The sequence below is a fragment of the Xyrauchen texanus genome, chromosome 18 (genome assembly GCF_025860055.1).
Source record: "Xyrauchen texanus isolate HMW12.3.18 chromosome 18, RBS_HiC_50CHRs, whole genome shotgun sequence".
In the NCBI taxonomy this organism is placed as follows: Eukaryota; Metazoa; Chordata; class Actinopteri; order Cypriniformes; family Catostomidae; genus Xyrauchen; species Xyrauchen texanus.
The window spans coordinates 11,910,742-11,934,220 of record NC_068293.1 but is presented as its reverse complement, the minus strand read 5'-3'; the positions used below and the strand labels follow the sequence as shown (position 1 = coordinate 11,934,220).

General features: G+C 38.0%; 1 protein-coding gene across 1 annotated transcript in view; it reads left to right on the top strand.

Annotated features, from left to right (window-relative positions):
- Window positions 1–23,479, top strand: part of LOC127658586 (unconventional myosin-XVI-like) — a 288,117-nt gene that overhangs the window by 134,936 nt on the left and 129,702 nt on the right. The window contains 6 exon segments of the mRNA XM_052147955.1: window positions 12,416–12,540; window positions 15,274–15,399; window positions 18,080–18,155; window positions 22,137–22,211; window positions 22,214–22,286; window positions 22,768–22,918. Of these exon segments, the coding sequence (XP_052003915.1) occupies window positions 12,416–12,540; window positions 15,274–15,399; window positions 18,080–18,155; window positions 22,137–22,211; window positions 22,214–22,286; window positions 22,768–22,918 (626 nt within the window).

Below are 23,479 nucleotides of genomic sequence, written 5' to 3'. Positions count from 1 at the left end.
TAAATTTTTCCCTTTGGCCGATTTGTTTCTTGAGGGTGCTGAGAATCGCCTGCTTGAATGCGAATCGATTTAGACATGTTAACGACTAATCATGGTTTGTTTTTTTGTGATGTGCCATCATGTTACTAAATAATAGGCCGGTGTGCAACACAGTCTCGTATTAATGGTCCGCGTATCGGAGCCGCGGCAGACGCGTTTGAGCTCATAATGTTAAAGTGCTCGCCTGTTTCATTCTCCTTCTCTCTTCTCATCAATTCTCTGTAACTTTTAACTGTCTTGTCTAATGATAAAAAGGCAAATATCAATAATACTTATATTATATACCATCAGCAAATATGCAGATATCTTGTTTAAAAAGATATAATTCACAAACCTCATGAAAATCCAGCATTTTCTTCCTGTCGAGCACTCATATAAAATCTTCCACTGAAGTGGGTATTCCATCAGCAAGAATAAAGAAATTCAGGATCTGATTCACAAATCATGACGGTGAGTCCATGACAATCCAAGCAGGTGATCCAGGCTGTTTAAACTTTCAGTAGATTGCTGCTCGCGCTGTATCCCCATGAGCGCGTGAGAGCAACTTCGGCCTATCAGCCATCCTGCTTTCTGGATATCAGCATCGGCCACTAAAAAACCTATATAAGCCGATCATTACTTTTTATTTACTTATCACTTATTTACTTTTTTACTTAAATAATGATCTTTTTCGCACCAAGATCAATCATGTTGCTTTAGAAGACATTAATATAACCACTGGAGTCCTATGGATGACGTTTATGCTGACTGTCTGTTCTTTTTCCAGTATATTTATTTATAAATCTCACAGCTGTGAGAGACAATCATTGACAGGTGATGATCCTTACCATTCTTATCTCCTGATCTCGCTCTCCATTCACAAGCCATCACTCAACCACGCCCCCACCACCACCACACCATGGTTTCTGTAGCACTTCCCAAAGATGCAATTACTTTGCACAGTAAGATACTTTTCCAAACCTTATGATTAGACTCTTCTGACACCTCAAACTTCTAAACAATAATACTTACAGTATTTCCAGAAATGTATAATTTAATCTTTAAGTTCTTTTGCTCATTATAAACTTGTCCATCTTATTTGCCAGTGCCAGATGTGTCTTTTTACTTTGAAACTGTGTCTAAAATGCCAGACATCCCAAAGTCATCTCTTCAGTGTTGCAGTTGTCACTGGTTTTTGGTATGTCTGTTACTCAAACTAGAGACTCTGATGTACTTGTCTTGTTCTTGCTGATCTTGGATATCCACTTCCCCATCTGTCTTGGTCAGATCCAGATTATGCTCTTAAGTCAGTAGTGTGTAAAATAGCCTTTATCTCTCAAAAATTAATAGACAGATAAGAGACAACACTAGATTCTGATGTTCAAACACCATTAAATAGATCAATCCTTTTCAACCATTCTACTAATAAGAAAAGTTTCTTGAGTATTAAATTCCTCAAGCTTAGGTGACAACATTTTCTCTGTACATTGGAGTAATGACTGCTGAAAATGGGGCTATTCTATCAAGGGCAATACATACAGAAATAAATAAATAAAAATATAAAACAGCTTGATATATCACTTGCCCAATCAGTGCATTCCAATCCTGATTTCGCAGCACCACAGTGGAAAAACCGTAACCCTGCCAACGAGTCCTGATCAAAATGAAACAGCACATTTCTGCAAGGAGAACCATTCGGCTCAATGGTGGAAGAGCACCTTAATAGTTTGTGCTTCATTTACTTTCATTGCATTTAGCCTATTATTTAAAACAGATTATATTTAACAAAGGCAATTAAGCCATTGCTCATAGCCTTGTAATGTGACAGCATGCAGATTACATTTAATTGCATGATGCCTTTGTTCTTGTTATTTCCTAGTGCAGTCAGAGAAAGGTGTCTGCTGTTGTTTTTCACTTTCCAAGGGAGACTGTTTCATCTCACTCTCCATTGTTTACATGATTTGGAGTTCTCTGTACTGTCAGGTTCAGTAACTGCAGTTAAGATGGCGCCGAATATGGCTGCTGTGCTGCGAGCTCTGACCCAATATTGCATTTTTTTGTTTGTTTTGTCTACAGTTCTTATGTTTTTTGTCTACGATAGACAAACACTTTTGGACATTGGTTGTCCAATAGCACACGAAAACCAAACTTTAAATACCTCATTGCTGACCTGCTGTTTTCAAACCAGACAGTGGAGAACCTTTGTCTGGGCAGCCTGGCCGTGAAACGTAGCCAGAAAAGGGGAAGGAGAGCTGGTGTTCTCGTCAGACTAAGACGTCACGCAAATCAACCCTCGCTACCCAGTATTCTACTGGCAAATGTTCAGTCTCTAAATAAAAAGCTCTGCGAGCTGAAAGCGGGGATCTCTTTCCAGGGACTACATCATTATCTGCCTACAGAAACTTGGATGTCTTGGATTCCAGACTCCGCCATCAAACCCATGGGGTTCTCCGTGCACCGAGCGGACAGAGCGAAAGACCTCTCAGGTAAAAGCAGAGGTGGTGGTGTATGTTTTATGATCAACAAACCCTGGTGTGATCAGAGGAACATACATCAAGTCTTTCTGCTCTCCTGATCTGGAATTACTCATGCTTCTGTGTCAGCCATTCTGGTTACAGAGGGAATTCACAGCGGTCATTATCACAGCTGTGTACATCACCCCACAAGGAAATTTATGATAGTAAAAGCAAGCAGGAAACCGCAGCACCCTGTGGCTGCATTCATTCTGACTGGGGACTTTAACAAAGCCAACTTCAAGTCAATAGCACCAAAATACTACTAACACATCAGTTTCAACACACGAGGGGACCGGGTTTTGACCATTGCTACTTTCCCTTCTGGGATGGCTACAAATCCCACCCCTCCGACCATTTGGCAAATCGGACCAATCTTACGTTCTGCTTCTTCCCACTTACAGGTAGAAACTGAAACAGGAAGCACCCTCTCTCAGAACAATCCAGTGCTGGTCAGACCAATCAAATTCTACGCTACAGGACTGTTTTGATCCTGTGGACTGGGATATGTTCCGGTCCACCTCTGACGGCATCCAGGTCTATGCTGATACCATAACGTGTTTCATCACGAGCGCATAGATGACGTAGTGCTGACCAAAACAATACCGATCTTTCCTAATCAGAAACCATGGATTAATAGCGATGTTTGTGCAGCACTTAAGGCACAGACCTCTGCTTTTAATTCCGGGAATGCGGGGGAGCATAAATAAGCTAGTTAAAACTATCAGAGCAGTACAGGGATAAAATTGAAGGACAGTTCAACACCACCGACTCTAAAAGCATGTGGCAGGGAATTAATATCACCACAGACTTTAAATTGAATAAATACTCCACTGTGAACACCGCTGCCTCTCTTCTGGATGAGCGAAATACTTTTTTTGCTCGTTTTGAGGGAAATAACACCGCCCTTACAGAGAGAGCACTCGTGGCCGAAGCTACAGAGGTTATTTCACTCTGTCTCTGTAGCGGATGTAACCCGATCTTTCCGACGAGTGAATATCTGTAAAGCCGCAGGTCCAGGCGGCATTCCGGGTGTGTCATCAAAGCGTGTGCAAACCAGCTGGCTGGTGTTTTTATGGATATTTTCAACCTTTCCCTCTACTTGTCTGTGGTCCCCACATGCTTTAAAACATCCACCATTGTGCCTGTACCAAAGCAATCCAAAATCACTTGCTTAAATGACTGGTGTCCTGTTGCTCTAAACCCCATCATCAGCAAATGCTTAGAGAGGCTAATCAGAGATCACATCTGTTCTGCCCTCCTCACTGGACTCAATGCAGTTTGCATTCTGCAATAACCACTCCACTGGTGATGCCATTGCATCTACACTACACACTGCTCTCTCCCACCAGGAAAAAAGTGTATTTTTATTGTATACAGTTTTCTTATTTTGTGTATTATACTGTATATTGTTTATAATTTTTTTTGTATACAGTCTTCTTATTTTGTGTATATTGTATATTGTGTTGTGTAACAGATGTGTAAACTGTGTTATGTGTAAATCAGAAGTTCATTGTAATTGTCATACTGCTATATTGCTCACTACCCACTGTTGCACTTATATGTTGCATATGGTTGTGTGACAATAAAGGGATTTGATTTGACTGTGGTACCTTGGCTGAATTCCACTAGTTTGTGTTTGTGCTGGAGTATGTGTGCAGATCTCTTGGCTCCTCCTTGTGACCTTGCATACATGAATTGACAGCCTCAAAGAATTTTGTGATTTATTTCTGTATTTCCCACTTTTATTATTTTTTATTTTGCATGACTAAAAGAAATTCAAAAACTTTCAGCAGCTTTGGTTCCAGAAGTAATTTCTCCATTCATTTTCTCCATGGGCATTACAATTTGTATTGAAACTAAAGGTTTGCATAATCGGATGGTGTTTTGGGGAATGAACAGAGCTGACTCCTGATAGGCTTGAATGTGGCTCTGGGTATTTTCCCTGCTTTTAAAGATTTAAAAGCATTTCTGTCAGAGTAAATAAATTATAATCGTTATCTATCTTAACGTGACTTACATTTCAAGCATGACCAGATGTCATGCAGCGATCGGCTTGTTAAGCACTTATTCTGGCCTCAAACGAGTGAGCAGGAAAGGTAGAACACTATTAATGTCACATTTTATGACCTCCTATCTGTGACGATCGCTCAAGATCAATGGAGGTAATTTATTAGGTGCTCAACACCACTGCTGTTCTCTGACAGAACAGTATTCAATTCAGTCCAGTGCTGTTGAACACGTCACGCTTGCTTGTTATGGTTGTTGGTTCCATGAAAAGGAAGTGCATATTCAGACCTTGAAAAAACGTTTTTGCATGGTTGAATAAGAAACTTTTAATTATAAATATATTTGTATTTACTTTGTAATATATATTAACAATTAATTAAAATAATTATAATTATATTTTAATTGACTAGGGTCTAGTTTTACTTGTAATACATGTCATAGTTTGTATTTATTGAATTGTATGTATTTTGTATTTTTTTATTATTATATACAGTATACATACATACACCCATCAGCCACAACATTAAAACCACCTGCCTAAGATTGTGTTGGTCCCCCTCGTGCTGCCAAAACAGTACCAACACACATCTCAGAATAGGACGCTGAGATGCTATTGTTCTCTCCACAATTGTACAGAGCGGTTATCAGAGTTACCGTAGACTTTGTCAGTTCGAACCAGTCTTGTCAATCTTTGTTGACCTCTCTCATCAACAAGGCATTTCCATCTGCTGAACTGCCTCTCACTGGGTGTTTTTGGCACCATTCTGAGTAAATTCTAGTGACATTTGTGCGTGAAAATCCCAAAAGATCAGAAGTTACGGAAATACTCAAACCAGCCCATCTGCACCAACAATCACCCATGCGATTATCTAATCAGCCAATCGTGTGGCAGCAGTGCAGTGCATAAAATCATGCAGATATGGGTCAGGAGCTTCAGTTAATGTTCACATCAACCATCAGAATGGGGAAAAAAGTATCTCGATGAATTGGACAGTAGCATGAATGTTGGTGCCAGAAAATACGGGTTGGTGCTGTTTTGGCGGCATGAGGGGCATCTACACAATATTAGGCAGCTTATTTAATGTTGTGGCTGATCAGTATGTATGTATATATATATATATATATATATATATATATATATATATATATATATATATATATATATATATATACATATTAACATATTTTGCATTGATAAATAAGACACTTTTAATTAAAAGTTATTTTTAATGACTTTGTTATACTTTGTAACACAAAAACTGCATCAGAACAATGTAAAGGAGGTCTGGAGAGATTTTAATGTAATATCTGGACATTATACACCAGGTGAAGGTTATTCAGCTCTGGGTGATCACAGGTGGGTAAATTCATTGAATTAATTATTTAACAGATTTGACATTGGACTTTCTTCTAACAACCCTCCCTCTAAATACTGTGGAAGTTCTCTATCTAAGCTTTAGCCCAGATTTTATTATTCAAACAGTCTATCTCTAATCTCCACCTCACAACTATCATCTCCCAGGTCTTAGACCACCCTCTCCACTCCCTTATCCCCCTTCCTCCTTCCCTATCAATGGACCAGGTGAGATGTTAAAAGGATAAAGACGAGGAGAGCTGTGGGTTCTGATGGCATCGGCTCTAGAGTTCTTAAGGACTTGGCGGATCAGCTATGTGAGGTGGTTCAGTGTATAATTAACCTGAATTTACAGTATCTATGGAAAAATGACCAATCCTGTTGAAGACTTCCTGTGTTGTGCCTGTACCTAAGATTGCAAACCCTAGGGAGTTCAACCACTTTAGTCTGGTTGCCTTAACGTCACATCTTATGAAGACTCTGGAGAGACTTGTTCTTGACCACCTTCAACCCCTATGGATCCACTGCAGTTTGCCTATCCACCAGGCATTGGGGTTGATATTGCAGTTATCTTCCTTCTGCAGAGGTATTTTTCCCACCTAGAGGAATCCGGAAGCACTTTGAGAATCATGTTTTTTTATTTCTCTTACACTATTCAGCCTTCACTGTTCAGAAACAAGATGAATAAAGCAAAAGTGAATTTTAGCTTGACTACCTGGATAACTGACTACCTCACCAATAGACCCCAGTATGTGAGGCTACATGACTGTGTTTCTGATGCGGTGAAGTGTTGCACAGGAGTCCCACAATGAACGGTTCTAGCCCCTTTCCTTTTTAACCTCTGTACATCTGATTTTAAGTACATCTCTAGTAGCTGTCATCTTCAAAAAATGTCTGACGACACAACAGATGTTGGGTGTATCACTGAAGATAATGAGGTTGAATATAGGGCTCATCAAGAACTTTGTGGACTGGTACCAGCTGAATTACCTCCAGCTTAAATCATGTAAGACTAAAGATATTGTAGTTGATTTCTGAAGGAAGACACTTCAAACAATGGCAGTAAACATCCAGGGGTGGACATTGAGATTGTGAAATCATGTAATTAAATTGGTGTTTACCTAAATAACAAACTGGACTGGTCTGATAATATGATATAAGCCACAGGAGGCTGTGCATAGCAATGACCTTTTATGAAATGCCAACACCAGCAATATAATTAAAGGCACCATTGTTAAACAAAAAGTTACATTTATCAGTTAATAAACAGATTTTTTTCCTGCTAAGTAATATTGTTCACAAGCCTGTAGTCTAGCAACTTTGCACATGTAATATAGAATGTGTGGTCACTGGTCTGTGTTTATCATCATTTATCAAGACAGTTGAAATGAAAAAATATTTATTTATTTTGCCATTTTAGAGGCTGATTATACATGGCTATATGTATCAGTGTCTATCCACATGTAAAAATAAATAAATAATAAGGTATGTGTGCTAGAACTTTACACAGGAATACTGGTGAAAACTCATCAGAATGTGTTGCCAATGTATGTTTGCTTTAAAAAACATATTTAGAATTAATAAGTTCTCACAGGATGTTTGTTTAGTATTCGTGACCTAAAGTGTCACAGAGGACATGATACAGTTTGTCAATTTGAATGGGGGTTATTCTAACAGCTTCATCAGCTCTTCTTTCAGTATTGGAGGATAAAACACACATTCGTATCACCACCACTATCTCCTTCACATTGACCCCACCTGATCAATTCACACACCCTCCCACACACACCTCCGGTCACATCGTATTCAATAATAGTCCCATGCCAGACAGTTCGATGGATCACCACCAGTAAATACAAACACACCCCATGTCCTCATCTGCCTCAAATGAGTTGTGAGTTGGAAGACTGTGGGTTAGTGCGTCATTATTGTTGTGATTTATGTGGTATGACTTCAGGGAGGGACTGGGAGGAGGTCACGGCAGTGACATTCTGTCAAATCCGTCACCGGTGTCTGGAGCTCTGTGTGCATGGATGTGTGTTTGTGGTTGTGTGCCCTCAACGGCTATAGCTCATAAATACACACAAAAGTGTTGCAGATTGTTCATGTTAATTAATCCATTCATTAATCTAGTGCTAACCTCATTGTGTGTTTGACACAACCTTGCCATTTGAAAGTGCTGATGGTTGCATCTGCGATGCATGCTGGGGAAAGAAATGATAGGCCACCGATTTCTCACCGCACCTTTCTTTGTGCTGCTGTCAGTCAGATGGAGACATGCTATTTATGGCTCTAATTAGAGACAGCCTATTATGAGGACGAGTAGTAAATCTCATGCAATGAGAGTTTATTTGTGTGATTTAAATGTCATGCCTCCTCTGTTTAAGTCAGTGAGCACATGCTCAGTGTTAATACACTCATTGGAATTCTGTTTTGTAATATATATATATATATATACAGTATATACTGTATATACATACATATATAGTGTGTGTATATATGTACATATATAGTGTGTATATACATATAGCATGATTGCTCGTGTTATATTGCTTATCAGTTCAATGGAAAAGTTAATAAAAAAAATTATGAAATGCTGAGTACGGTCTCAAAAACGCATTTGTGCATGGAACTACTATCTTACGCGAAAGATCAGAATCTACTGTTGTTAGTTCTAACCAAATAATGCGTCCAAGCTTCTCAAAAACATCACTTTAGAACTAGTATCATGGCTTGGGTTGTTTCTAACAAGGTATTCTAGAAACAAGGATGTGTGTGTGTGTGTGTGTGTGTGTGTGTGTGTGTGTGTGTGTGTGTGTGTGTGTGATTAATCAGTATGTTGTGTCTCTCAGCTGTGATGAGCCTTAATGAAGTTGTTAGTTTAAAGCTGTTCTTGCCAGATTAGTAGTGTAGTAGTGATTCGAGAAATCACAGAGTGCCAATGCGTAAAAATAGTGACTGATTGGCGGTGAAAGCTCACTCATTCACACACAAAAATGTTCTTTTCTACCACGTGCTGGCTAAAATCTGCAATGTTATAAAAATAAATGTAAAGAGACGCATCTAGCTTTTTACACATCTGCACTGCTCTTACACTTTAGTTTAGAACACCACTAACACAAGAGAAGTGATACAACAGTGAAGCGTCCGAGTGCTGATGTGCTGAGACATCTGATCTTCATGTAAAAAACTTACCATTAAATAGTGGGAATTACGGAGAATTCAAAACGATATTATCTGGACACATTACAATAGTGAGAATTTGGGAGGAAATATGCTTAAGTACTATATTGTCATGATTACAATAATACAAAGAATAATGTGACAATGAAAAAAAATCTTAACTGTCCATGGCCTAATATTTTATATTTGAATTTAGTTTCATATTTGTCTTTAGATTTTTAGGTGAAAAGTGACTTGAGATGTTTTCCTGAGACTGTACATTTAAAAACACTTTCCTTTGGAAACACAAGATGCGTTCAATATATTTCTGGTAGTCTAATATGTAATATTGAAATCACTGTGATGCTCCCCCATCTAGTTTCAGTTTTTCTGATTCCTACATTCACATAAAGAATGAACTATCCATGTGTAACCCTGTATCCTGCTTCCTACCCACATAAAGTCTTAACACAGTTTGGAGTCTCCAGAGAGTAAATGCTCATAAATCACATCACCCCGCTACCCAAACACCCGACACCCTATTAACCTTCTCCCAATCTTAATGAGTTAGTTAATGCAGTATTTTTTGTTAATGTAGCTCATCTCTGAGCTCAGGAGCCTGGGGAATGCTGGGAAAGTGTGATAATTGGCACTAGTTTATCATTGATTGAAGACTGATAAATGAGGCAAGAGGGACTCATTTTGTTTACGTCTTGTTTTGCTTTATCTTGCTGCCATCTCCCCCCATTGTCTAAAGGCCGGAGTCAATGTTCTGCTCCAGGACGTCAACGGGAACATTCCACTTGACTATGCCACAGAGGGAACAGAAACCATCTACATCCTCATCAGACACCTGGAGGAGAATGGTACGTTCCTTGAGCAAGTATAAATCAGTGTTCAAAACCCTGTCCTTTCCTAAACTTCACTATGGTAAGCCTACCGTAATTATTTTTATTTTGAGCTGTCATGTCGAATTAGCTGTGAAATCACAGGCTTATGTCATTCATCCTTGCGTGTTTACATCATGTCCAGGTTTTTTTCTGGTGAAGTTACTGTAACATGTATACTAATAAACTTGACTTCTGTAAATTGTATAGCATTGCTGCAGTTTTGAGATTTCCTGAGTGTGTTTGCTACTATTTTCTCATTTCTTTTACCTCTGTCGCAGGAATGCACAAGTTGTTGTACCACTTACAGCCCTTTAAGCAGATAGTGGGCTCCAACAGAGTGGACAATATCAAATTGCATCTAAAAGCCACTGTAGGTAGGGTAGAGTAGTGGTATTAACCACCAGGCAAACTATGCAATTGCGTGGGCCCTGGACGTCGAGAGGGCACCCACCCCGTGAGGAAAGCTCAGCAAAAACCGCTTGAAATGACATGTGATGTGAAAATGTTGTTCTGGGTATATGCGCGAACACGGCATTGTCCGCACTCTCCGAGCAGTTCACGTTAGAGATTCGTTTTTTATTTCAAAATGGGGTAAATTGGTAATTGGTTGGTTGCTTGGGGCCTCAGAAATCGTAAACCCGCTGCTGGTAGGTTACAATGGGGTAGAAGGCTCCATTGATTTTATATTCTCCAAAAACACCTTTCCTAAACAACTGTCTGTCACTTTATACCGAAAAATGTTCCTGTTCCATGAGATCTTTGCACATAATGTCTTTTATATTTGTATTTTTTTTTAAATGTTGCAAATTTATGCAGTTAATGAAAATCTCTGAAATTAACACATTTATTTTGAGACTTGAGAAAATACTTATTTGCCATTTTTAGTTTTGTATAAGTTCATTAACACATTTTACACATTTTACACTATAACTATTGCCCCGGTATCTACATGATATCACTTTAAACCAACTAGAGGCCTTTTACCCCAAGTGTGGGGTAGCATTGAGTCTGCTAATTTATGTCTGTGCATGTCCCAGTGTTTTCTCAATGTCAGTGCTGTTTTAATTTTCTTTTCAACTAGTTTACTCACTGAGGTTTTTCATAGAGGTTTGCACCAGAAATGTTGTGCCAAATTCAAATGGTTTCCGTGACTTGCTCTGTGCTTTTCAGTTCTCATTGGTCCTCGCAGTGCTGTAAAGATTTACGCTGCACGGTTGAAAGCTTGAGTCCGGTCGTGAGATGCGAGTAAATGAAAATGCTCTGTGCTCGCACTTCTCTGTCCATTTATCCGGGTAGCGAATTGAGCGCAGAACAGCATTGCCGAAACACATCTGACATAAGCTGCTCCTCTGCGAGTTGCTTGGAATTTTACACAGATGTCGATAGAGAGCCCAAAGTTAGGATAACTAAAAGTTCATAGTACTGTACATAACAATTAACTGTGAGGATATCCACTAGATCATTTAAGTCTTGATGAATGTCGAACCCAAAATGTACATGTACAATGTATTGTTTTTGTTTTGTGTGTGTGTGTGTGTGTGCTTTCCTTGTTCTACTCTTATCTTTTTCTCTTTCAGTTTTCAATTGTTTTATTGTCATGACTGTTTTACATAAAATATTTCCAAAGCATAATTCAAATCACATAAACAATGGCAGAAAAAGAGCCAGTGATGGTAATAAAAATAAACAAATACCTAAACTATACAGTGAATATTACTATTCTTTATTTGACTATTCTTATTTGCATTGTGAATATGACAACTAGTAAATATAGTCAATGCATTAACTGATTCTCAATGGGTATGAAGTTAAATTTGAGCATAGACTTGTGGGAAGATTTATACAAAGGGGCTGTTCGCAAAGGACATGTTCATGTGTTGGTAAACGGATAAACAAAACACACAAGAAACATGGGGTCTTGAGATGCAAAGATTAAGGCGCAATATAATGAAAAAAGTGCACATGCGATGCAACGGCCAACGACATCTTCTGACGTGTGTATGTTGACCAACAATGAGAAAATGGCAACAGAGTGTGAATGCTTTGAACGTAATCCCTTTTGACAGCTCACACTGAGTGGAGTGAGTTATTTTTGTTATGTACCAGAATGGAAAGGATATATGTAATTTATTTGCTATAAAATGAGATTTAAAGAGACCATAATACATGTAAATAATTAAATTAACAGTTGATTATAAATTAAACATTAACGGTGATGTCACACAGCTCAGGTTATAGAGAGAGCATGCACAATACCATGAAACTAATTAAAATGGAGTGCACAAGCTGTCCCAGAGAATCCTGCAGCCATAGGTGACTGCCTATATCACCCATGCCAGAGTCTGCCACTGTTCCTTAGTGTCACTTATGACATAACATGCAAACCTCTCTCTACTCTAATGAGAGCAAAATGGGGTGAGCTCATAACTGCTGCATATATTCACTTGTATTGTATGTGTATTTGTCAGGAGTGGACTTGAGCTCTATGCATCAGATGAAGACGCAGCGTTCATCCACCATGCTGTCTGACGTGAGGCAGCTTCTCAGTAACGGTGGTGGCGTCAATCAAAAGAACGATGATGGGGTCACGTTGGTGAGAATAACTGATTTTCAAACCATCCCCAAAATATACAGCAATTTCTGAAATTCACTGATCTCTTCAAATTAATTTCGACTCGTCCCTCCTTTTCTTTAAAATAAAGCAAACATATGTGTTCCAGTGAGGCACTTACAATGGAAGTCAATGGGGTCATTCTGTAAATGTTAAAGTACTCTTTGTTTCAAAAGTATAGACACAAGACATAAATAATATGTGTGTTAACATGATTTAAATGTGATAAAATCACTTACTAACTGCATCTGTTTAAAGTTATAGCCAATTTTTAGCTATAATTCTTTGCAAGATGATTTAATGTCAACAAATCCTAAATCCCTAAAATACCATAAAAATGACTATTTAAACAACTTTACAGCTCAAATAATACATGTTTTTACAAAATAATTAATGTAAGTGCTTTGATACAATTATAAGCTTCACATTTCTGCCTTTTAAACCCTTTAAAAATTGGCCCCATTCACTTCCATTGTAAGTGCCTCACTGTAGTGATTTTTGCTTTATTAAAGAAAAGGTTAAACAAATCATCCTGTTCAGTGATGATCTGGGGGTGCTTTAGCAAGGCTGGAATCGGGTAGATTCATCTTTGTGAAGGACGCATGAATCAAGCCACGTACAAAGTTATCCTGAAAGAAAGCTTGCTTCCTTCTGCTCTGACAATGTTCCCCAACTGTAAGGATTGGGTTTTCCAGAAGGACAATGCTCAATGCCACACAGGTCAATCGTGGTATGAATGGAGGATCACTGGATCAAGACGCTGTCATGGCCAGCCCAATGTCCAGACCTGAACCCCATTGAAAACCTCTGGAATGTGATCACGAGGAATATGGATGGTCACAATCCATCAAACAAAGCCGAGCTGCTTGAATTTTTGCTCCAGAAGTGGCATAAAGTCACCCAACAGCAATGTGAATGACTAGTTGAGAGCATGCCAAGACGCATGAAATGTGTGATTGAAAATCAGGATTATTCCAACAAATATTGATTTCTGAACTCTTCCTAAGTTAAAACATTAGTATTGTGTTGTTTAAAATTAATATTAACTTGTTTTCTTTGCATTATTCAAGGTCTGAAAACACTGCATCTTTTTTGTTATATTGACCAGTTGTTATTTTCTGCAAATAAATGCTCTAAATTACAATATTTTTATTTGGAATTTGGGAGAACTGTTGTCAGTACTTCATAGAATAAAGCAAACATTTTCATTTTATTCAAACATATACATATAAATAGTAAATCCAGAAACTGATAATTTTGCAGTGGTCTCTTAATTGTTTTCCAGTGCTATATATATAAATAAATGGTTGGGAGGGTTACTTTTGAAATGTATTTCACTACAGATGACAGAATACATGTTGTAAAATGTAAATCTTAAGATATTCCATTAGATTACTCAAGGTCAGAAACATATTCTAAATATTTTGGATTACTTCTTCAGCACTGGTAGATTTTTTTCACGTTTTGACTATAAAAACTCTGCCAGTACAGTAAGACAAACTACATGTTAAAAATACATTCTCTGAAAAACCAGAATATCTTATTCAGTGTTGTTTCTAAAACAAGATAAATCAAACTGATCTTGTTTTATTGATTTTTAGATATAGGAAAACAATACAAAAATGATTATCAAGAATAAAATTTTTGCCCTAATATCAAAGGTCTTACTGGAAAAAAAGAAATTATGATCCAACGTCAATTTTCTTGATAAAAAAATCGTGTCTGGTAACATGTGCATGTAAAATGGCTAGAAACTGCATTTTAGCTTAGCGTAAAGCTGACAATTTACACAAGGTGTATTTCTATTTCTTCTGCTCCAAACTTACTTCAAACTTACTTCTCTGTCTGCTCGTATGAATGTAACACATCATAAGAAAGTGTTTCACTGCTGTTCAAATGCACTTTGGATCGCATCATTTATATGTATAAATGTTTTCCATTTAAAAGGACTAAATATTAAATGAAACAAATGACAGTAAAATGCAAAGTAATCTCTTCTGTAATCAAAATACTTTTTGAATGTAACTGTATTCTAAATACCAAATGTTTAAATTGTAACTGTAGTGGAATACAGTTACTTATATTTTGTATTTTAAATATGTAATCCTGTAACATGTTACTCCCTAACCCTATATATATATATGAGAATAGCCAGACTGGTCCAAGCTGACAGGAGTGTGACAGTAACCCAAATAGCCACATGCTATGCAGAAAAGCATTTCTGAACATACAACACATCGAATATTGAGGCAGATGTACTAAAGCAGCAGAAGACCCCTCCGGGTACCACTACTGTCATCTTAGAACAGGAAACTGATGCTTAATATAACAATGATATTTAATCATATATTGAATTATTGTTTGTGAGTTTTTCTCATTTTTTTATTAAGCTAATAATTCACAGCACAAAGCTCAATCTAATCAACACAAATCATTGTAAGTAGTGAACTTGTATTTAATGTGGTCTGGGTTGTATTTTCTTTTTCTTTGCACAGTTTTTCCATGGTTTTTGAGGATGCAGAAATGTCACATAGCCTGTCCATTTTTGCATCTGCCTGATGTAATTAGCGTCTACCAAATGATGGATGAATTTGCACAAAACTAGCATCAGTTTGATAAATGGGTATAGATGGCAATTCAAATGGAAATCTTGCAAATTGTGTCCAAATATAACCTGTTATACCTGTGATATTTTTGCTTGTATTGCATTTGCAGCTCCACATTGCCTGTGCCAGTGGTTATAAAATGGTGGCGTCTGTGTTGCTGGAGAATGGAGCAGATGTTCACATCTATGATAACAGCTACTGGACACCCTTACATCTTGCTGCCAAATATGGGCAGGTACATATCTCTAATTTCCTTTTTCCATAATTTATTGCCATGTCAACACTGTGGTATGGAATTTGTCTCACTGTGCTCATAAAAATGGCAACAATAGCATCAAGAGGACAATGGATATAAACAACAATTACAATAATAAAATAAAAATTAAGCAATAGACATTGCACAAAGCAAAACAACTACTGTACTTAGAGATTGCACACTGAAGATTTATCCATTAATTCAACATTGCAGTGAATGTAGTAGACCACTTGAAATCTAAGAAAGATAAGACAAGGCTGCAAACACAGAGACAAAGGTGCAGAATTTATCTATTTTGTTATTTGTTTTGAGGCAGCGCACACATTGCCGATGCAGAGCTGTGAAGTTAACAATCCACACTATTATTGAAAAGGTTAAAATGCTTTCTGTCTTGGGCAGGGACTGTAGACCATGTCCATGTATATCTGTCTGTTTCCCTAATACCATTCTTTTGTGAGTTTTTGAGTAGTTCACCCAAAAACAAAAATGATGTCATAATTTACTTCTCCTCATGTCATTCTGAACCTAAACAACCCTCTTTCTTTTGTGGAATACAAAAGTTGAAGTTTTGAAGAATATACTGGTCATTCCTTTCCATTTATACTAAGTGAAAATGGACTGGGACTGTCAAGATCCAAATAACAAAAAGTAAGTATCATTAAAAGTATCATTAATACCTTTTCCACCATTGGGTCGAACGGTTCTGAGTACGGTACGGAGCGGTTACAATAGCATTTCCACTTGAGCACGGTTCAGCATGGCCCAATTATAAACCGCTCTTGGCCTTTTAGTGAAATGCTATTCCAGGCAGCTCATCATATTCTGATGGCAGGTCACTTGGGACAGGGAAAGCACAAAGCCGTTTCGTGGCCTGTTTCTATTGGCCGAGCATTCACAGGGATGTTCGCCGGTGGTGTGCGACATGTTGAATGTCAGCGGCATGGTGAATCAGTCCATGATGCGCGTCAATGTGGCCTGGATGAAGTGGCACCAAGTTACTGGAGCCTTGTGCGACTGCAAGATCCCACAGTGCCTGAAGTCAATGATCTAATAATCAATCATCTGGCCAGTCGTACTGAATGGAGCTGAATGCTGGGCAGCCACTAAGAGGCACGAAGCAGCACTCAACACCATGGAAATGCAGATGCTCAGGAGGAGGCTAGGATACAACTAACAAAGTTGGACCGAGATGCCAACACCATTGTACTTAAGACATATGGCGTGGCCTCAATCCAGATTCGTGAGGCCGGACTGTGGTGGTATAGAGATGTAGTCATTAGCCACAAGGCCTCTGTGGTGAAAACAGCAATGAGATTAGACCAGGCTGGCCAGCAACCAAATGGTTGACCAAACAGTGGATGGACACCATCAGAGAAGATATGCATGCCATCGAAATAAACTTGGAAAATGCACAGGATCAGAAAATGTGGGGAGCTGCATGGAAAATAACGGACACTGCACCATGGTGGGAACATCGTTAGGAAGAAGAAGAATGTATATAATATTGATATAATATGTTTAATGTGTCATAATTTGCTAGGAGTAGGATTTGAGGATGTTTTCCCACATCTCCTCAGCTCCTGGAGACTATACACAGTCACAAATACTCACAGTGCTGACACATAGGGAGAGATGCTCACGTCCATATTTTATGACAGCGGTGCTGAATCTAGTTCTCTCTCTTGATCAGAGACCCCCACACACACACACACACACTCACTGAGTCATTACTCATTATACTGCAGATGGTTGGGTGACTCAGCAGAACTGCCATGCTGCAGTCACTGAGTTTCAGTTCCAGCCTAGTAAGTCTGTTGGTGCCTCATCTTACACCATCTAAACAGCTAGGAATGGTTAGCTCTGTGTATATTGTAAACACTGGAGGATGTTTATGAAACAATATGAATAGGGATTTTGTGCCAGAACAAGCCAGATCTGGAACCTCCAAAATTGGACCCAGCACCTATTTTAGTTTAGCAGGAAGCTTAGCTTCAAAGTCAAAGGAACATGAATGAGAAAAGATGTGCATAAAAGATCACAATATATCTTACAACTATCTTACAACACACTGAGCATAATGAATCACATGATGACCCAGATATCGATATGATATTGTGTCACCAGGTCCCTGCTGATTCCCACCCTCTAGTGTAAATGCCTCATTAGCTACGTCTCTTATTGTTCTCTTTGAGTTCCTCTGAAGTCACAGATGTGTCTGAACATGTTTGTGTGTGTGTGTGTGTGTGTGTGTGTGTGTGTGTGAGCATGTATTTATCACTTTGTGGGGACCAAATGTCCCCATAAGGATAGTAAAACCCGAAATTTTTGACCTTGTGGGGACATTTTGTCGGTCCCCATGAGGAAAACAGCTTATAAATCATACTAAATTATGTTTTTTGAAAATGTAAAAATGCAGAAAGTTTTCTGTGAGGGTTAGGTTTAGGGGTAGGGTTAGGTTTAGGGGATAGAATATAAAGTTTGTACAGTATAAAAACCATTATGTCTATGGAAAGTCCCCATAAAACATGGAAACACTACGTGTGTGTGTGTGTGTGTGTGTGTGTGTGTGTGTGTGTGTGTGTGTGTGTGTGTGTGTGTGTGTGTGTGTGTGTGTGTGTGTGTGTATGTGTGCGTGTGTGTGTGTGTATCTTCCCTACAGACTCACATTGTGGGCCAGCTGTTGAAGCACAAAGCAGATCCAACTCTTCTTAACTGCAACCAGGACAAACCCTCAGGTACAAACACAGAGAAACATGCACAAGCCTATAAAGAGCTAAAGCTGGAATAGTGGTCAACAGATATTCATTTTTCACATTACCATGCTGATAAATTGCGAGCATGGAGGCCAATGGACAATTAATTAACTTTTGTTTTGTTTAGGACCATTATTTGTGACATTATTTTCATGAGAATTAAGCACATTTTCTCTCCAAATTTGCATTAATGTAATATGTCCTGACATTTTACGTCTTATTATCCTCAATGGTGATAATAATTGTATTGCTATTCTTGCAATGAAGTGAGTGTAATTCTTTTTTATTTTATTAAAAAATATATTTAAATAATCAAAAAAACATTTAATAATCACAAAGAAAGTTTATATATTTTGTTCACATTACAGTTATTAGAATGAGCTGTTTTCATCATAGTGTTAGTTATGGGATTTATGATAAGTACAAAACTAATAAAAATACATGGAAACAAAATGTTCTTATTCCTTTTGCTTTTTTTAGGGTGAAATGTTCTTGACAGATGATAATACATTTCAATGATAGCAAATGTACACAAAATGCACACTGATATGCTTAACTTAAATCATAAATTTACTAAAATTTCACTCATAAAATATTCATAAGCTCAAATTTGTTGACATGTACTGATGCTAATAAAATAGCCTAATATCTGGCAATTAATCAGCCTGATCGATATACTGTATCAGTCTGCCACTAAAATGTACACTTACATGCACAATACTCTTCAACTAATGTAGTATAGAAATGGAGGAGCTGGGCTCCAGAGTTCCAGCAGAGTCTTCAGTTCTGCTCATGCTGTGTGCTCACATAATTACATACTGTTTGATAGCATAGATACAGTCATCCGCTCACTGCCAGAACTGCTCATTACCCAAACTGTCATTACCTCTGCTTTACTATGGTAATTTAACCTCAGAGTAACATGTGAGAAAAAACACAATATTTACATAAATGCGTATATTGTAGTACTTATTACCTACTGCAGATTGTTAATTTCAATAGCGTGTGCGTGCATATGCACGGATACTATTTAGGTGTGCTCAAGTCTTCATGGAAATGTTACACACCTTTGCCCCTGTACTTAAATGTGTTAAGACTGTTTTTCCTCTAGAGCTTTTTGTTGGGTGTTAATATTTCATATCTGGGTGGAGATGAAACTCTCTATCTGCTCTGCTAATGACTGTGGAACTGCTTCCACTAGCCTGTGGCTCGGGATGTTTAAAATCAGCTACTGTCAACACTAATTGTAGCCAAGAGTTAAAAAAAAAAAAAAATATATATATATATATATATATATATATATATATATATATATATATATATATATATATATATATATATATATCGTTCATGCTCTTTTGAAATGAAAGAGTTTGTTACTGGAGACATACTCTTTTATTCACAACTCAAAGCTTAAAGTCTCTTTAGGAAGTCAGTTCAAGACCATCTTGTTACCATTTAAGGGCAGCTATTTTATACAGTATAAATGTAGTAGGCATGCTCTATAACTATTTTTTACTTAAATATGTAAATACAGAAATATCCAAAACTGTTTATCAATATTGTGTTCAACTATGTTTATATGAATGTTGCTTCTTTAACTATTTTGAGATTATATCACAGCTCTTTTGATATCACAGCAATGAGTGTTAACATATCTCCTCCCATGTTTACATATCATCTGCCTATTCAATATTCAGGAACTTGGGCATTGTCACTCATTAACATGTGAAGAGTTTAGCTAATTGCAGCGGAGGTAATTTACATAGAAGTCGTAAAGGTACAGTCATAAAGGTACAGTAACAGCAGGGTCAGGGAGAGGGTGGAAAGTGCTCATGCCTTTTCTTTTTGTGCTAGAGACTTTGACTAAAATGATGGGTGGACATCAGGGGATGAAATGCAAGAGCAAATTTTAGAGCATGTTCCCTTTAAAATGAAGTCACTTTCTAGGCTCATATTTTTGGTTATGTCTATTAAGCTTGGGATCAATGCCTTTTTCAGTCATCTATTATCAGTAAAATGTCCTGATTATTATCAATCTATATCTGTATTTTCTTCAGATATAAATGGGGCTACTCCTTGCACAATAGTCTTCAGGGGGTCGCACACCAGATTTTTCCTAACCATAACCATCTGTAAAAGTATCGCAACCATTTGGAGTTGGCCCAGTTCCCTTCTGGAGTTACCCCACCCTCATTTGAAATGTATGCCCCTATTTGGAGATCTCTGGGCTGCAGCTATATCTACTGGTTGGCAGCCTACAACTACGACTCCGGAGGCTGCTCAAATGCGGAGCCATAGAGTGCAACTCACATAGTTTTCCATTAAATTCGACCCAAATCATTATCAAAGGACGTAGATTACTTACTCTAGCCTTCACTGGATGATATATTGTGTATATGTTTATTTAATATAGCCTACACAATGTATTTTCAGTTACAAGAATTTATTTTTGTGGTTTGGTAGCTTGAATGAAACCTATTCAAGGCTACATAAAGAGAAATTGCATAAGTTTGCGCAGTTACACCAGTTTCATACATTAACCTGCAAATGCATCAATATCACTTAATTAATTCTTGAAGACGTACTTAATGGTTTGTAACTTTTGTGTATGGTGACTAGGTTCACAACTTTGAACTGCCACATGCAACGCATCTCCACATACTGTGAGTGATACTTGTCCTTTGATACCCGCGATGCAGCGCTTCTCATCCGTGTTCGATCGGCTTTAGTGTTAAGTACAATAAATGTTAGATCAGCCCCTTGTGGTCTCACAAATCTTGACTGACAGTGAATTGGAAAGCACACAAATAAGGCTTTGATCTTAAATGTCAGCTAACGTTAATATGTGAATGCCTCAGAAACCACTACATCCTCAGTGCTGCATAGCTTGCAGGAGCATTAGAGAGACTCGTGCTCCTCATACTAAACCTCCAGCAAGGAGAGAGATCAGTCATCTGACTCTATCCCATTTCCTCCCTCCCCATCGCTCCCTCTTGCCTGCGCTCCATTCCCAAGCTTTCTGCACTGAAGTCTCTGATCAATAGCTCATTCTAACACACCGGCTTAACTCAGGGATGTCTGGGATGAAACACAGAGCCAAAGTCAATTCTTTCTTTTCACTTAAAGTCTCTTCAGGGAGGCGTGTATATATCTGACTTTGAGAGCATATGTGTTTATAGTGGATCGTTCTCTGAAGTCTTAGAGTGTCACTCTCATTAAGAAAGGGAAAAGGCTGGCCCCTCATGTCCTCTTACATCTAATTTCAAGGGGATGTATTATCTGTCTCCATGTCCCCATGATCCAAGCACAGATGGATCAGTCTGCAATAGGGCCCAATGCCCCATCACAGTTCGGGTACAGCCATGTGAAAGACAGCAGGGGGTGAGTGACAGAGGGAATGGACTAAATCGATTGGACCCCAGGGAAAATCATGGCTCATTACTTGCTGAAAATTTATATAAATGCCATCATATATATATATATATATATATATTATTTTTGTATTGAGATGGTATTAAAACATTTTGTAATTACTTTATTTACTCACCATCATTTTGTTTGACCCTGTATTATTTTCTCTCTTTCATGAAACACAAAATGAGCTGCTGTTTTCCATACATCAAATATAGTAGGTGATTTTCACTGCCAAGCTCCACAAATGGCAAAAAAGTAGTCCATGCAGACCAAAATGTAAGGCATTACTCGCTGATCATTTTCCTACAATATATTCCCTAATAAGTCTTATTTTCACTTGTGTTAAATAAATAATAAAGAAAAAAATAGCACTTTTAGACACGAAACATCAGTGCCATTTATGAGTTTTGGCATGAGTAAATTAATACAAAATGTAACATTTTGGGTGAACTGTTCTTTTTAAGTGAAAAGCAAATTATTACTTATTGACACAAAATGATTAACAAAACGAATGATAAAACCATCTGCTTTGACCTGCGTTTACAGACATCGCTGCCACTGAGCAGATTGCAGAGATGCTTCTGAGAGCAGAGGAACTCTGGGTACAGAGACAGACAGACCCTCTGTCCCATCTCCACAATCAGACGAGCACTGCACAGACGTCCACCAGGACAGCGACCTGCCTGTCAAAAAGCTGTATGTTACAACAGTTACAGTCTTTATTCATCATTCAGTGAATGTTTGTTAAATCCATGAACATGAAAACCGTCCATTTCAAAGACCTTAGCAATACATGAAGATTTGTAAATGTTTATCATTTTCTTAATCAGTACTGTCTTTTTTCAGTTGAAATATATACAGTAAATATTCTTAGCACAAGATACATTTATTTGCAAAGCAAAATTGTGCAACTTTATGTGACAGAAATTATCTTAAATTACGTTTTTTCTTACCCCATTGGAAAATTGTTTTGTTTGTTTTCTTGTTTTAAGCATTCTTCGAAAACTATTATTTAGATTTATGCTTAATAAAAGTCTAATCATAGGGTGTACATACTTTTTCACAGCATTGCATATTATAAAAGATGAAAAATTGGACAGAGAAACTGCCTTGATGCATGTGTGATCCAACAATCTCCTAACCCTTGTTGATCTGCTGAGGGTTGTACATTTTTCAGGGCCACCATGGCAGTACCCATTTCTAGAAGGGACAGTCTGCTGGAGAAGGAGGTCATGTTCAGGGACTCAGGAGGAGCATTGACCAGGCAACCATCACTTGATAACGGTCTGGATAGAGCATTTCCCAGTGCTGCAGGAAAACTCGAGCAGGTCAGAGGAGAGATGGAAATGAACTTGGGAAAATTGCACCTACAATAGCAGATATCTGTTTATTATCTGAAAAGGCAATATATACTGTGGTCATTCACATGAAACCTGTTTTATAAGCATAACTTTAGTTCTGCTCCAGAACATGGAGCTGGCATTTTTTAATGCATCATATGTGCGCTCCTATTGGTAAGGCTCTTCCAAAAATGTTGTCCTAATTCTGAGGGGGCATTCAGACCGAACCATTTACTGCATAAAAAAAAGGTTAGATCCAGTGCATTGAATAGAATGAAAGGCATGTCTCGAGACACCTGAGGAGAACTATCTATGTGGCATTGTTGAGTTGCTGCCTGTGTAGAGTGTTCCAGATCAATCACTAACGAGGTTCAATATCTGTTATGCTGCATCATTCTTAACATTTGCCTATGTAGGCATTAGATAGCAAGGCAGCTCACTAGGTTTTGGAAGAGATATGTGCACAAGAATCGATGTGCACAAAACTGAACTGATGCCATGCCTTGCACTGTTCAGAGCAATTTGTCTTGTTCCTGAAGGGCAATAAAG